We start from the raw sequence: 17,143 nt of genomic DNA, 5'->3' as shown, positions 1-17,143 counted from the left end.
CTTTACTTTTTTAAAAAAAGTGGTCAAGATAAAGAAAAATATATAGTTGTTATGATCCTAAAGGTCCCCATACACGGGCCGATTCTAGCTGCCGATATCGGTCCCTTAGACCGATTCAGCAGCTAATCGGCCCATGTATGGGGACTACCGGCGGGCCTGGCCGACCAATCGGGCAGGTTAGAAAATCTAGTCGGATCAGGGAGCGCGTCGGCTCGTTGATGCGGTCCCTGGACCGTCTTTGCCTATGCCCATCATTATAATTTGATGGTTTGGCCCCAGGTCCTGTATTCTCCCGATATAACCCACCCGTAGGTGGAGGATATCGGGAGAAGATCCACTTGCTTGGTAATCTTAAGGTGTATGGGCACCTTTATAATACAGAACATCTGTTCTCAGAGCACATTTTATAGCTTATGTTCACTGAATCTTTATGTCAGTTTGGTCCAGTTGTAACTATTAAAATGGCCAAGTCTGTTAATGTTTCTGCCTGAATCATTAGTACGGCTGTGTACGTAGCAGAAAGCACACACACTTTGTAAGCCTGAAGCCTATTTTAGCATTGGCTAATGCCTCCCAGTTTTTATCAGAAAAAATCTTATACTGGTGAAAATCGTAAGATAGAGACTCCTAATCAATAAAGGTGAGCACATATCCCAGCATCAAATTCTACTACATCTCTTTGGTATTACAGTACCTGAGGTTAAAAACTAGTGTCAGTAATAAAACACTTTTTTGTGTTGCAGTTATTCGACCTTATGACACTGCTTTAACTTTTCAGAAAAATTGGGTAAAGAAATTATGAACCAAAAATATACTAGTCATAGTTCTCAGAAGAGGGCAGTGCTGTTCTCAGCAAGTTTATTGTGTTGTAAATGATTTTATAAAGCACATTCTCTATAGTCTGACCTCAGTTTAGCCCAGTTATAAAAAAAAAGCTTAACAAAGCAATATGATTATGACAGTGGCTTTGAGGTAAGTTCACTCAAGATGATGGATTAAGCTAGACCAGATGTAGTTATTTCCTTTAAACAGCATTTACTGAACATCTCTAACTTATATATCCATAACTTACTGTAACACCTTTTTGTTAATACAGGCAAGTCCAGCTAGTTAGGTTATAGAGCATGGGGTACACTTGGCTCTAACACACATGGGCCTCCACTATGTGTAATGATCAAGGGGGAGGTAGTAGAACTATAACTCAACTATCACTAATGCTTTGTGCTGATATATAAGAAATGATGGATGCCAGAAGGTTCCTGCAGCAAAATCAAACAGAACTGAATTTATTTGTCCAAGACAAATTATCCACAGGATTAGCAATACTCACAAAGTTGAGGTAAAATAAATGGAAAGGCAGGTTCAATAGAATAAAAAGCAGAAAACTGGTGCACCAATGGGGAGAGTAGCTGGTTAGCAATTCTTTATCCTTAGGGTTTCCAACTTAATTGACTGGATCCCAAACAGCAGACATGGATCAGGGAGAAGACTATGCCTGATACCTTTATCAATACTGTGGTTCCTAGACTAAGGCAGCAGAACCTGTAAAGGTGAATACGCCCAGGTATCTCTCCTGGTGGGAGCCAGAAAGCTTCTCTAACTAAAGTGACTATCTCATTTTTCTAGAAGATATCCTGCACTTACTAATCCTCATTCACGGGGTCCCTGCTCCCCAACTTCACTAGAGGCACTGGTTCCTTTAGGGCAACACAGCTTCTGGGCCTTGTTGATCCCAGGCTTCCAGGTACATCCACCTGGTTCAACAGATGCAGGACAAAGAGGAAGATCCGCCCCTGCTAAACACTATATTAAAGTGTGGCAGGAAGTCATAAGGCTTATGGCCAATGACACATAATATGCTGATAGCAAAATATATACATGGGAATCTAATCAGTAACAGTGGAATAAGGATATGTAGGGTTTAAAGCTATAAGTATTGTAAACCCTATAGGTCTCTACATTACAAAGAGAAATAAACTAAGCATCTGATCATTACTACTTGACAACCATTGAAAATGCAGAGTACAGTGTTCAGTATGCACATACCATATCCAGGATTCAGAAAAATCTCAAGCTGATGAAAAATCAAAAAGTTAAAACATTGGAATGTCAATAAAAATGTATCTCAAATTTAAAAACTAAAACCCTTGCCTCCCTTCCCACCCCTCCACTGCACCCCCACCAAGCTCCATCCCCACAGAATCCAATCTTTTCAGAAGTCCCCCTGTGTGCTGATCTGCCATAAATTTGCAGATTTGCACAGTGGAGTTCAAAGGTAAGTACTTTTCTGTTACAGAGTCCTGTCAGGTCCAGTTGGGCAGACCTGAACCATTGGACCACTGCCCAGTTGGTAAAGTGGGAGCTTTCTACCTGAAACCAGACTTGCTGTCTCTGTTGTAAGAAGAGCCATGATATGGTGACTTTGCCAATTTTATGGAAAATAAGTGAGAGATAAACTTTGCAATGACCTGATAGCTTTGATACCCACCTCCCCATTGCATTCGTGGGCACAATTGCATACTCTTAGAAAACAGATTCTGCTATAAGATGCCATAGAGAGTCACTTTTTTTGGGCCTGCCTTGTACTTCATCCTGCTAAGAGGAAGATACGGCCTTTCAATCATACCCCAAAACCAGTCCTGTTCCTGATGAACAGAAAACATGGCACAGGTATGGGATACGACATCCAGATAGACCTGAATCATTAAAAATGATTTCCTTTTGCTCTGCACTTATATAACAGTGCCTTGTACTTGATGCCAACTAAGCTGCGCAAATTCATATCGGTGATAAAATGATGCCATTTAGTCCATTTTATATTTAAATGATTCTTAGTAGAATTAACGGTGATGCAATTTACAGAATGATTCCTTATCCTAAAAAGCCCAGGTCCTAGGTATTCCAGATCATACATCCTATACTTGTACAACTACAGTGTTAGTGTCAAAAGGTGAGTTAATAAAAATAAAGATTACTTTATGCAGTTCTTTGTAGAAGTCACATGAGACCCAGAGCTCACATTACAGTGACATTACACTGCCGGCACCTTTACTCTAATCACACCAAGGGGCACATTTACTAATCCACCAATCTGAATCACGAATGGGAAAAAATCGTATTGGAAACGAAAATTTCGTAAGATCGCAAATATCACGAAAATGCTTACGAAAAAATCGTATTAGTCACGATAATATCGTATTGGCGATCCGAAAGTCACAAAATTTTCGTACCGAACAATTGTAAACAGCGGTAAAACCTTTCTGATTTTTTCGTGAAAACGTCCGAAAAAGTCGTGCGGCGTACGAAAAAGTTGTGCGGCGTACGAAAAAGTCGTGTGCCGTATGAAAAAATCGGCGAAAATACGCTCGGAGCGTTCGTGCTTTTGTAAATGTGCCCCCAAGAGTGCTCATGGTTAGCTCTCACTCACAATGATTCGTTATGCAGAAGCTTGGCCTGAGACCATTTATCCCTTTCTTCGTGCTACCCTACCTATCCATTAGAAACTTTAATTTGAGCCCTATATCGGCCACACATCTAAGCTAATAACCTAGCAGCCTCCACAGCAAACTACAATCCCCAGAAGGCCGTGGGGCCACAGAACGTGTGACGTATGCGGTGTGGGGACTCGACTTTTCCCGCGCTGTTCGTGTTGTTACTGTCAGACTGTGCTTCCCACCTCTGTGTGGGTAACTTGCTATGGACTTGTCAGTGTATGATCCGGCCAGTTTACCTGATCTCCTACCGCTTTATTACCGGAGACTCTTCCCCTTCTATCAGTATTTCCGGTGGCTTAACTACGGAGGCGGTGAGATGGGGACGAGGGGGTAATGTTAATAGCGCTTACTGCTGATCTACCATAGCTCTCTGTTTCCATTCCCAGTAGTGTATGAAATAAGGTATTTGGTTAAAATTATTCCAGACACAGGCACCTATTTGCGCTCCAGCTGTTATAGAACTACAACTCCCAGCGTCCCACGCTCAGTAGTGATTGAAAGTGTGTGGGGGGTACAGTAATATTATAAGCATGACTGTGGGCTTACATTGTGTGTTGGACCATAGACCATGCCTAGTTACTTTTGGCCTCATATGGTACCCTTCCCTCTCTAGACAGTATTGCTTCAGGTACTGACAGGTTTACATAGCTGGCATGAGGCAGCAACACTATCTGTAAGCTCTGTGCCCTAAGCATGTCACTGGGCACAAATAGCATTATATACATACTAATATACATTCAGTAGACTTGGATCCATGCAATTATTTGTAGCAGCAGTTGTTTTGCATGTATTATGGACAGGAGGCACAGGACATATCTTATACGGCTGGGATCCCCAACCAGTGGCTCACAAGTAAATTGTTGCTCTCCAAACCCTTTAGATCAGGGGTAGGGAACCTATGGCTCGGGAGCCAGATGTGGCTCTTTGATGGCTGCATCTGGCTCGCTGCCAAATCTTTAATAAAAAAAAAAATATCGGGTGCGTGGCCTGCGCTCGGCGGATAGAAGACGTGTTCTAATCCTTAGAACACGTCTTCTATCCGCCGAGCGCAGGCCACACCCTTCTCTGCATCGCATCCGGCATCCTTGGGACCCACCCTACCTTGCCCCTGTGCTTGGCGGATAGAAGACGTGTTCTAATCCTTAGAACACGTCTTCTATCCGCCAAGCGCAGGCCACGCCCTCCTCCGCATCGCATCCGGCATCCTTGGGACCCACCCTACCTTGCCCCGCAGCATCCGCGGCCAATCATATTGTATGGCTCTCACAGAATTACATTTTAAAATATGTGGTGTTTATGGCTCTCTCAGCCAAAAATGTTCCCGACCCCTGCCTTAGATGTTGCTTCCAGTGGCCTCAAAGTAGGTGTTTATTTTTGAACTAGTCAGCTGGAGGCAAGTTTTGGAGGCCTAAAGACCATACGTATTGCCAAACAGAGCCTCCTGTAGTCTGCAAGTCCACACTGGGCTACCAAATAACCAATCGCAGCCCTTCTTAGCCACCCCCTAGAAACTTTTTTGCATTGCTCATGAGTAATAAAGGTTGCGGACCCCTGATTTACAGTATAACATATAAGTTATGTATATAAGTAAGACTAATAGACATTAATATGTTTTATTATAAAAGGAAAATGATGGGCATTTATATTGTGTACTCCCATTGAAGAGGTCTTCCTCCCCCCTCCTCCCACATAATGCACCACTGCAGAACACCAATACTGCCCAGTCATAAAAAGCAGAGGGGACGACAGGTGCTATTGCAGACCTCATGGTGGTCTACACCTGGTCTACTCCTGAGTAGCACTGCTGAGCTGAAGCCATGCCTCGATCGGCTTCAAATGCACATGCTCCTATTGCAACTGGGAAGAGAACATCTTTTGACTAACACAAAATGAGTATTATATCCTCCATTTATTGCAGTTAAAAATTCTGTCTGACCCCCAATTTTTTGTGCATGTCACGTTTTTCCAGTTTGTTAAATTTAGCAAATAGTAGTTGTGTGTTTGCAGAGATTCTGTTTTTTTCTCTTTAAGAAGACAACAGAGCATGCAAACAGACATAAATAGCTCGTATCAGTCGGTAGCCTCAATCCAGCCTCTCCATACCTTGCATTTCTGGGGCAGCCCTGAGTTGTACCAGGGGGAGTAAGCATTTTACTAAGTTTAGCCATTTGGTAAGTGTTGGGGGGATTGTGCCATCCAGTGCAGCATTTCCTGACATAGAACAGCAGGGTGTGGGATAGTATCTTCATTGAGGCCTTTGGGGTGACATTTTCCACTACACCAAGTAGGCAGGTGCACACATGTTCGAATAAGACTATGTCCCACAGGCTATCTTCTTTTCCAACAAAACTCAAAAAAAAAAAAAATATAAAAGCCAGGAAGCATCTTGAGTAAATTGAAAGGGCATATTCACAGGGTAACAAATTTGTGGTTTCAAAAATATAAAGTGTGTTCTGATTTTCATCATTGATACGTGAGCCCTTGCAATCAAAATTTTACTTCCTTTGTATGTTGCCCCTAAAGATAACTCCACAAATCCATTTATTTTTAGAAAGTACAGATTTTGTAAAAAACTAAATGGTTAAATGTCTTAAGAGTCTAAACTACCCAACTGCAAAAGGGGCAAAGGCATAACAATGGCTTCCATTTCTTCCTCAGCACATGTACATTGTGACTCTCTGGGTGCAGGTTCCCCACACGAGCATCACGTAACCTGCATCCTGTAACCTTTGTTGTCCTTTTTAGAGTAAATTCCTCCCTGCACCTTTTCCTGTATGTGGAATTGTCTCACATACTCTAGCTCCTTTGCAGAAATGATTAATACTATTTTTAAATGAATAATAACTTTTCTTTACATTTCTAGTTGTAAAAAATTATTTTCACCACCGAGAGTTTAGCTTTACATTGAAAGATGATGTATATGTACGATACCAGTCCTTCAACAATCAAAGTGAACTGGAAAAAGAGATGCAGAAAATGTGTCCGTACAAAATAGATATTGGGGCTGTTTATTCACACAAGGTGAGTTGTTTCAATGTCAGTCTTTTTATGCCACCCAAATAACAACTCAAAAAACTGACAAATATTGAACAATACTGTGTGTGGAAATGTGTCTGAGTGTGTGTTTATATAGATATACAGCTACAGATATGTATGCATATTTCACCCCTTTTATTTTACACTATATTTTCATAATTTTATCAACATGTCATTCCCCTACAGCCAAGTCTACACAACACTGTAAAATCAGGAACTTTTCAAGCACAGGAGAAGGAGCTGGTATTTGATATAGACATGACAGATTATGACGATGTCCGGAGGTGTTGCAGGTAAAGTGTGTATAAACCCCTCCATTTTTTTGTTCTATAACTCAGGAGTATTAACTACACACCTTCTGTCAAATACTACCCTTTCTTTTAATTTAAAAATAAATATAAGATGTAAATTTCAGTTTTTTACATCAGTAGAAAAAGCATACTTCTTATCACTCATGTCTTCTAAAAAAAAATAATACTTTTTCATAAGAGGCAACCAATTATTTTAATTTAACAGCTCTGCGGATATATGTCCGAAATGCTGGACTCTAATGACCATTGCAGTTCGAATTCTAGACAGAGCATTGGCAGGTGCGTATATGTGATCACCTTTACCATAGAAACTGTGTTGTAAATTGTTTTATAGACATTGATAATCTGTAATAACCACATTCTTTCTAGTTTTACAGGTTCATTTGTATAAAAAAAAATACCCTGATGTAACATAAGTGGAGTTATGTGCTGGTGGTGTAAGTTATTTTACACCTTTTTTTGTGGGTATCTTTGGGCTCTGCACCTACAACCTACAGCAAGAAAATATCTATACTGAATGTAAATTTGCTTGGACTTACAATGCTCAGTGTATTTGAATTCCTAGGTGACATTGACTCCATAATGTGTCTCTGAAACCATTTTTTCACATTCACCTAAGTGAAATTATAAATACATTAACATTTGTGATATCTTGATCCACCAAATCCTATACACAAAATCATTGCAACAAACACAGAACTTGTATTGTCCAAAACCTGACTAGAGCCAAGTATTGAAGACATGTCAGAACTTTGCAAAAAAATTTCAACAGTTCAACTGATTTCAAAGAGATAATTTTTGATTATTTAAAAATGTGTATTTTTAGAGGATTTTGGATTCCAGCACCGTTTATGGGTCTACTCAGGCAGAAGAGGTGTTCATTGCTGGGTGTGTGATGATTCTGCAAGGAAGCTTTCCCAAGCTGAAAGGTCGGCAGTGGCTGAATATCTGAGTGTTGTGAAGGTATAATTTATTAGTGTAGTAGAGGATTAAACAACACCAATAAAGCAGTCGTTGTAAAAAATAAATCTGGGGATTGTAACAGCTGTTTAATGTAATATGGAATACATGAATACTTAAGGCTGGCATACATGGGCCATACTGGTGACTGATTGCTCACAAGGGTCCAAACACAGTATGACTGCATTTCTGTTTTTTGCAATAATTTTTCTGTTTGTGTAATTCATAAGCTGGTTGCTCACGAAATGCCTGATTACCCCTTATAGCAAAGCAGACAGCTGTTGCTAGCAATAGGCACATCTGTAATAATTGGGAAAAGAGCACAGGATAAGAGCCAGGGGTGGGTTGTGACCAAACACATGATCAGTAGTCTGAAATTGTTTCTCTATGGATTGCGCATGTATTCACTGGATAATGTTCATAATGCGCATCCATTTATGTGTTTGTTTTGTACAATCCAGTATGGCCACCTTAAGAATGAGCTGTTTAGAAACACTAAATTGGGGAAATGGGAATTTGTGATCTGTGTTATATAGTTTTTCACTGTAGATTCTTTCCTAACTTGCCTGTCTTGCCTTGGCTTATTGTTTAGGGTGGAGAAGAAACAATAAAGAAAGTCCAGCTCTCTGATCCAATTCATCCATTCATAGGGTTTGTATTTTTTTATTTATTCTTTCAAAGGGGTGTAGTGTTCTGCAAGACCCTTTTGGTTCGTGTATTTTTTTTTTATTTTTTTTTTATAAATTCAGAGTTTGATAATTTTTTACAACGATTAAGCAGCCCTATATGACTTTGTTTACAATAATGTTGGTTAGTCTCTTTGTTCTTCCCAGCACCACCAATCCAAGTTTACACAATGCTTTTAACAAACTACTGTATGTGGCAAGAATTAGCAGCCATATAGCAATGTGTACAAAGTGCCAAAAGGTTCTAACGTGGCTTGAATGTACTGTATTCTAGCATATTTCTCTTCATTTGTGATATTCTATTTAATTGAATTTTTACAGGAAGTCTCTGAAAATGGTGGAAAGATACTTTGAAAAATATGCCTTGGTGGACCAAGACATCCTAGAGAACAAACAGTGTTGGGATAAAGTAGTTGCACTAGTTCCTGAAGATATCCTTCTAGACTTTCTACAAAGGCTTATGGTGCAAGTGGAGATTTGGAGCTGCTTATTGGACTTGCCAATAAGTAGCTGTATTTCCTCAGGGACCAGCTATGTCACTTTTTGTGGCTTATAATACAGGAATACATGTGATTAATTTTTATGGGAATGTAATGCCAAAAAATAATGTTATTTAATGAAAGAAAATGCAGTTTTAAACAACTTTATTTATTTCTGTCACGACAAGCTGTGCAAAGTAAGTGACACATGGATACTAGTAATTGTATTTACAAATAACTGAGCTTTTGTATCTGAGTATAGCATCAACTACACAGGAAACTTTGTAGGATGGCATGGACCAACAGATCGCATTTTACAAGTCAGATGTAGTTTCATGGGTTAAAAGGACCGATAGACAAAATCTGATGTGTAACCTACATGGATGCTTTGCCATCTGACACGACCTGTCAAAAGGGAAAACTGCATGCTGTGTCAGCATTCTAGAAAATCTCAATGCAACAATTATAAAACTACAAGGAAGTGCATATTAAAATATGTATGGCGTAGTATTTAATTGTAATACATGAACCACTTTTTCAAAAACAAATGTGCATATAATGGTAGGGAACTAAAGAAAGTGTTTCAGTGACACTCCAAAATTCCAAAGTATAATTCCCCCAAGTGTATACTGAGTCAGCCTACTCACCTGGTATGCATCAATAATAGGCAAAACAACGAGACATTAGTGGCACATAAAATCCAAACGTCCGCCAACAACTGTTTTGTGTGTGGGAAGGTGCGCCAATGTTCCAGTCAGATGTAAAGATGTCCATTAAGTATACTACACAATATATCTTTATGTGCTTCCTTGTAGTTTTATCATTGTTACATTGATGTTTGGACCCTTACACAGAGGGGAGGAGTAAGGAAGCTGCATTTATATTTCACAGACTTACTTTATATTGAGGACCACAAAGAGCGCTGAACAATAAATTGACTAATATCCAATAAAATTTGTTGGTGTCTGAACGACATTGACAGTCGGATGTAGATGCATGAACAAAATACACCATCCAATTTGCATTTCAGCAGATTTTGTAGCATCCTACAAATCTCATGCTGTTGAGTTACAAGATTTTGCGGTCAGATTTTATCTGACCCACAAAATCTAATCAGAATCTTCTGTGTAGTTTCATCTTAAGGCTTTTTTCCTTGTGCCGGGAAGAGCAGCTTATTGAATACAGATGTTGGAAGAAGGTGTAGCTTTTGACAGCCCAAATTATGGTAAAAGTAGACAGTATAACTATGGGAAAACATGTATCCAAGGTCATCATTTTTCTGATTCTGGAGAAAGGATTGACCACTGGTGGGATAGAAACTGGCACCCACCTTACTCACACATTTTGCCCTTAATTGGACTTGGATAATAAATATCCAAGTTGCCTTTTGCTTGTGCATACAACTTTACTGCTTACTATGGAGCAGATTTACCAAAATTTGATTTTTAGAAAGGTATTTATCAGTGGGTGAAAGTTAGAACTCACCATTTAATAAATATGCTCCAAAAAACCCATAGGAATGAATAGCATAGTTTTACAGCCATCTTGTAAAAATTATACTAAATGAACTTGCTAGTACAGATATGGCACCTGTTATCCAGAATATTCAGGACCTGGTGATCTTCATATCTTAAGTCTACTAAAAATCATTTAAGCTTTAATTAAAGCATTTTCTTATTTGGATCAGGTACAAGGTACTGTTTTATTTTTACAGAGAAAAGGGAAATCATTTTTAAAAAATAGAAATATTGGCTTGTAATGGAGTCTGTGCATGGCCTTTCCGTAATTCGGAACTTTCTGGATAACTTGTTTCATGATAACGGATCCCATAACTGTATATCAGTTTGTGTCCTGCCACCTATTTTTACATACAATGCACAGTTTTGGTAAGAAGCTCCTTTCTTGATTCCTTAATTCACCTATTTACTTGCCCGTGAAAACCTGCTGCGGGAATTCTCAAAAGCACGTTCTTCTGTTGAACGTTGGGATAAACTCTCAAGCTGTCTAGAAGCCACAGTGAAGGTTTGTTGTTTATAACTATTTTCATTAATATCAGGTGTCATTTTCTTTCAGTATTGTTTGGTGTTGGATTCAGATTTTGAAAAGAATGAGATTATTACTGGTTACATTGTTGTATATGACTGTTAGGTCTTGATATTGCTACATGGCACTAAGTAGTGTGATCACTGCATCAATTTCTGGGGGCTTCTATTATAAATTATGTGAATGCCATGAGTATGGCACACTAGTGTGATCATCACATAACAGAATTTCTGGCATTTTGACAGCAATGGGGTGGGGTTATTGAAAGGATTTTTTTTAGTGTGGTTGATGGGGGGAGAGTGAAATTGCATAATAGATCCTAGGGCTGTAGGATATTCTCAGTCCGAAATTGGTTAAAATGGCATATATGCACCATAGAAATAGCTGTTCATTGTATGACATTCTGATTTTCAGGATCTTAGGAGACACAGTAATATACCCAAAGAAATTATGCTGCAATTCTGTTATCCCCGACTGGATGTGAATGTCAGCAAAGGACTGAATCACTTGTTGAAAAGCCCATTCAGTGTACACCCCAAAACAGGTAACATTGTCTTGCATTATAAAAAGCATGCTAATTTGATTTATGTATTTGTTTTTAATAATCTTGGGATTGTCTGCTTATTACTCAGTATAATTATTAAATATATAATCAAAAATTTTATACAGTTTGAGATATAAAGGGTTAAGATCAGCCACCCACCAATAGCCTCACTGTTCTCTTATTTGCTGCTGCTGGGCCTGCTGCACTGGAAAGTCTTCAAAGCAGAAAACTCGGAAACAAGTGAGCTGCTTGCTGCAATGATCTGGTCAAAAATCCAACTTTAGCTCTGTTCAAAGTGGGTTTTTCTTAGAATAAAATGAGTGCAAATGTAGGGTGGGGGGGGTTGGGGGAAAGGTATTATAACTGTAAAATTAAGGCGATTGAGTGATCAAACCTTAACTAGGCCAAGGTAAGTTGTACATTAAAAATCTATTCTTTTTCTTTCAGGACGAATTTCTGTTCCTATAGACACTAAAAAGCTGGACCAGTTTGACCCATTTTCAGTACCAACTATAAGGTTTGCAACTAATAAACTTTTGCCAGTGACTGTATTCTCATGGTCTGGAGACTGTAGCCTGTTGTGTACAATACTAGTAGTCTACAGGCATGTCTGATTCTTTTGACATGAATTTGCATGTACTCAGAGTATTCCCTCTGTGCAGCTTAATATGCAGTGAGCTGGATAATGTTTGCAAAAAGGAAGATGATCAAGATAGCTCTGGTGAAGGAGAACCCGAAGCGAAGAAACGGACAAGAGGTAACTGTACATACTGTGACATGCTGAATGCCTGTACATGCAATTTTGGGGGAATTAGTAATGGTAGGCAGGCAGGCATGCAGAGGATCTGGAGCATAGAGACAGGGACACCACATCTTCAGGCAAAACACAGGTTTATTTAGGGCCAATTCTTCCCAACAGAAACATATGACAGTTCATAAACAGTTCAGTGTTATGATATGTCCCTCCTTCAGGGCTCTCACCTTCCAGGGTTACTTCCGCACTCTGGAACATTCAGGCTTCACCTTAAGCCTTGCTGACTCTCAGCATTCATCCATCTGGTCATAACTCCCTCTGCTCCCTGCAGTGGCAGGTGGCACCCCTAGCTCCTCTGGGAGTTCCTGACACAGGCAGCCCTCCTGCCCTGTGCCCCGCTCTGAGAGTGACCTTCACAAAGTCAAGGTTCAATTCCAACTCTGTGTAAATCCCACAGCCCTTTTATTGGCTGCTCACCTGCAGCCTAATCAGGCAGCTCCCTACAGCTGGCCAAACCAAAATACCAAGTGGAGTTTGGAATGGAGGACCTAACCAATTAACCCTCCATTTACTCCAGGGACCTATTCATTTGGCTTTTCCTAAATTATTAACATAAACCCAGCATCACCTGCTGCAAAACCTGGCATTTTACCTGGTGCCATTTGTATCCCACCTTAAACACTGGTGGAAATACACCAAATAATGACCTTTTCCATTGCATCTCTCACAATACTTAAAAGTTACTGGTTTTTTTAGGGGGAAAGTTAGATAATTTATGCATTTATGATTTTAACAGGTTTTTCAAATATTTATATTGATTAATTTATAGCAGTGATTTACCTATATAGACCTGTGTTTGTCAGTGATCATCATAAGCCTCTGTTTTGTACACAATATGTACTCAATGGGTACATAATGTGTACAAAACAAAGACAAGGTAAGGATTAATTGCTAACCTATGGTCCCAGGCTGGGGCCTCTTCACTATAAAACACACCGGTTAACGGGGTAGTATTTTATTGAGCATCATGCTGCCATTTTCTCTCTTGTTCCAGGGATTCATTGTGGTTGCCCTGGGTCATGTGCATTAAAGTAAAAGTTTGAGTTTTACTCTACATTGCATGCATAAAGCTTTGGGCAGCCATGGGAAATCCTTGGGCAAGCCAAGTGATGGCAGTATAGGTCTCAATAAAATAGAGTTTTTCAGTGAAGAGGAGAATTGGTCCAGAATCTGAGGTATTATTTATTGGGAGGGTTGCTTGTCTTATAAAACACAAATTGTGCCCCTTTTCTTTTAAGTAATAGATAAAAGTCACGAAAATGACATTTAATATAAGCTGCTTCATACTGAAATAATAAATATAATATAAATATAATTAATAAAAAATTCTTCACTATCTCCCTCTTATCATTTGTCTTCATGCAAAAGTCTAATACAGCTTTTGGGAGGTGCTTCTTTTAAATACAAGATGTATTAGACCATACTAATCACTAAAATCACAGAGATCCTGTATTTCTACATGCAGGATATGTGCGAAAGTCAGGTAGTTTTAGGGATGCATCGAACCCAAATTTTTGGGTTCGCCGAAACCCCAAACCCCCCCCCCCCCAACGGATTTGGCCGAATCTGAATCCTAATAAGCATATGTTATTATGCTGAAGGGGTAAAAATTGCAGCGTGTGGCGTAAAACTTCCCCCCCCCTAACATTTAACCCTTCCAAATCCTAATTATCATATGCTAATTTATGATAATTCGGTTCAGCCAGGACCGCGGATTCAGTCGAATCCAAACCCTGCTGAAAAAGGCCGAATCCTGGCCGAATACCTAACTAAATCCTGGATTCGGTGCATCCCTAGTTTTTGTTATATTTGTTTGTGCCTGAAGTTATTTGAGCTAGCTCTGCTGGAGCCCTCCAACCTCCCCCCCCCCCAAAAATAAATAAATAAATAATATAGATATGTAAATGAAAATCTGACACCCAACTTCTGCATGAAGAGAAGGGGGAGAGTGAACATGATTGATTGATTGATTATATTAAAGTTATTTGAGCTAGATCTGCTGGAGCCCTCCTCCATCCCCCCCCCCCCCCCCAAAAATAAATAAATAATAAATAAATAATATAGATATGTAAATGAAAATCTGACACCCAACTTCTGCATGAAGAGAAGGGGGAGAGTGAACATGATTGATTGATTATATTAAAGTTTCTTATTTCACTATGATGTTCATATTAAAGTTTCATTTTTGTGCGCTGCCCTGAAACCACTAGGTCCAGGGCCAACTGGGATTTCTCCCTGTATCTAGATGAGCTATGGCCAATGCAGATGGAAGGTAAATTAGGGGATGTGAATGGGAAGGTTTATTGATCAGCAGAGAATGTAGGAAATTGAAGAAGGACTGGTGAGGTGGCAGGGCCTACAGGATGAATGACTGGCCGTGAGGGCACATGCAGCATCTAGATAGAATAGTCCGGGGCTGATTCTGGCAGCAGTCCATCCTCTCGCTCTCTTGCCTCTCCTTGGTCTCCCACCATGTAAAGGACACTGTGGTGATTTCATTACAGACTCCTCTGACTTTGTTATGCTGCCAGTGGGAGACTGAGAGTGCTACGAGGTGAGTTGTAAGTGAAGTAGGGCATGAAAAGGCTGCTAGCTGTTGTCTAGCTAATGTAGACACCTGTTTCATCAAAACATATAGGGTCAATGGAAAACAAAAAAGCAGCCAGATTGGAAAATAAAAGAGGAAGGAAGATAGGGTATATAAGCTAAAAAAGGGCAGGACAAAAGCAAAAAAAAAAGTTCTAAAGTGGGCAGACAATAAAAAGTAATGGTGGAGAATAGTGTCTGTGGAAATGGGAAATGAAGAGTAAAATAGTGAGAAAAGTATGGAATGTGAAGATTACTAAAATAAACCGTTAAAGGGGATCTAAAAGCAAACAATGAAAAGCCTATTTTCAGACTCTCTGCTACCGCGGGTGACTAATCTCTCCGAAATGGCTTTCCCGAAGTGGTGCAGAGTTGCCTGAAGGAGGAAACCTTGCGTGACTTTGCAAAGCAGAAGTGATGCGTAGGCCTTCCTATCAGTGAGCTCTATTACACATAAATCTCTCCATGGGACATCAGCCTTAAGTAGCTCCATATGTTTTTGCCCAAAAGATGTGTGTCTGCAGCAGTCAGAGCAGGTAAAGAGACGGAGGAATTAAGTGGAATACAATGGGGTTTTATTTATAAAAATGATACAGATGTTGTAATGAAAGTATATTTGAGAAATGTTTCTTGGCTTTTATTTTCTGCCCTTTAAGCTAATGTTTTATATATTTGCTTTTCAGCAAAAGGTCTCAATTTAGAGTGAAGACACACGGAGCTACAAGAAGTGGCTACTAAAATAGACAATGCTGATCCTTTACTGATAACTGTCTCTACGTGTGTTTTAGCAGGAGCAATTCTCAGTATTGTCTATGGCGAGGTATTTTCTGGTCTTCAGTAGCTATGAAAAAGTGGCTGCTACTAGTAGCACTGTGTGTCTTCACCTTTATAGTAAACTTCTAAGAAATGTTGATAAATGACTGTAGGATTGTGTTGCTTTTCAGATTACAAGAGAACCAGCTTGGCACCTTACATAAAGGTTTTTGAGCAATTCCTGGACAAACTGGATCAGTCGAGGAAAGGGGAACTTCTTAGCAAAAGTGGTGAGTGATATAGCACAGACATGGTCTGTAGCGCATTACAGAGATTATACATCATTTAGATCACTGCCCCTTTGGAGATTAAACAATGTTATATTTTTATTTCCCTCAAAACTACTTTGCTCCACTTAACATTTATACATTGTTTTTAGACTCAAATTCAAACAATTTGTAATTAAATATTCTCCTGGGATTCTTTATTCCATTTGGTTGCGGTTTCCTACTGCGATTATATTTCACTTATTTTTCTATTTAGATTTGAAGAAGGAATTTTAAGTTTTGCCATAAACTTTGAGCAAAGAGCTGCCTTCAACGCACGTGGATATGGAGGAACAGGGCAGGGATAATATGAAGTACTGTGTCCCTTATTTCCTCAACGTCACTCTGACAAACCTGATACCTCCATGAATACCTGACTGATGTATGAGATTATTCCATCTAGGAACATGGAATGTTACAAGTTTTTTTCTACTACTGTAAAAAATACAAAAATAAAACCTTTTGGAGTAAGTTTATTCTTGTTTCTATTTAGCAGGACATTATAGTGAGGCTCCTTTTGTAAAGCATGTGATAAATCCCTGAGAAGGGTTCTTCTATGAACTAGAATGAGGGTGCCCTCTTATTACCAGATTAAAAAAATAGGTTTTCTTATTCATGTATACCTCTACAAAGTAATATTAAACATTTTTTTTTGTTTAGAATTGCAAAGATCTCAACAGACCTGGGTCACAAATAGCTCCACATTGTGTGTGTGTGTGGTGGGTCCTAGGTAGCCCAGGCCAACACACACAAATACAACCATTAGCTGTTTATGGTTCTAAATGTAATAAATACCATATAGACCTATGGCAAAAATATAAAAGGGGCTGATGGAAATGATCCTTTGCTGAGGCCCACCTAGAGCTCATCTGACCATGGCCACAGGATGGGGGGGAGAACATTTGTAACACTTTATCATGATTTTTCTTTCCTTGCCATCACTTCTGGTAGCATGTAAAACCTAAGGATACATCTCCCTCTAATGGCCAAAAAACAAATAAAAAATTTACCTCAAGTGTGACAAACTTTTCTCTGTGGACGCCCCCATGGAATAATGTATGCATTAGGGTAACAATAGGGAAAGCAATTGGAAAAAAACAACATTCCCACC

The 17,143-nt window shown here is 39.4% G+C and overlaps 1 protein-coding gene across 1 annotated transcript; it reads left to right on the top strand.

The window, feature by feature from the left end:
• The first annotated feature begins 3,620 nt into the window (after positions 1 to 3,620).
• Positions 3,621 to 16,506, top strand: prim1 (DNA primase subunit 1). The gene is given in 13 exon segments (NM_213705.1): positions 3,621 to 3,805; positions 6,358 to 6,515; positions 6,717 to 6,823; positions 7,047 to 7,120; positions 7,668 to 7,804; positions 8,394 to 8,452; positions 8,809 to 8,918; positions 10,894 to 10,988; positions 11,424 to 11,553; positions 12,001 to 12,070; positions 12,216 to 12,310; positions 15,898 to 15,996; positions 16,250 to 16,506. Coding segments are annotated over 13 exon segments (1,263 nt in total). The 5' UTR covers positions 3,621 to 3,696; the 3' UTR covers positions 16,270 to 16,506.
• Positions 16,507 to 17,143: the final 637 nt, after the last annotated feature.

The sequence above is a fragment of the Xenopus tropicalis genome, chromosome 2, assembly GCF_000004195.4.
Source record: "Xenopus tropicalis strain Nigerian chromosome 2, UCB_Xtro_10.0, whole genome shotgun sequence".
Classification (NCBI taxonomy): Eukaryota; Metazoa; Chordata; class Amphibia; order Anura; family Pipidae; genus Xenopus; species Xenopus tropicalis.
The sequence above is the reverse complement of the archived record's forward strand: the minus strand, read 5'-3'. Positions and strand labels throughout refer to the sequence as shown.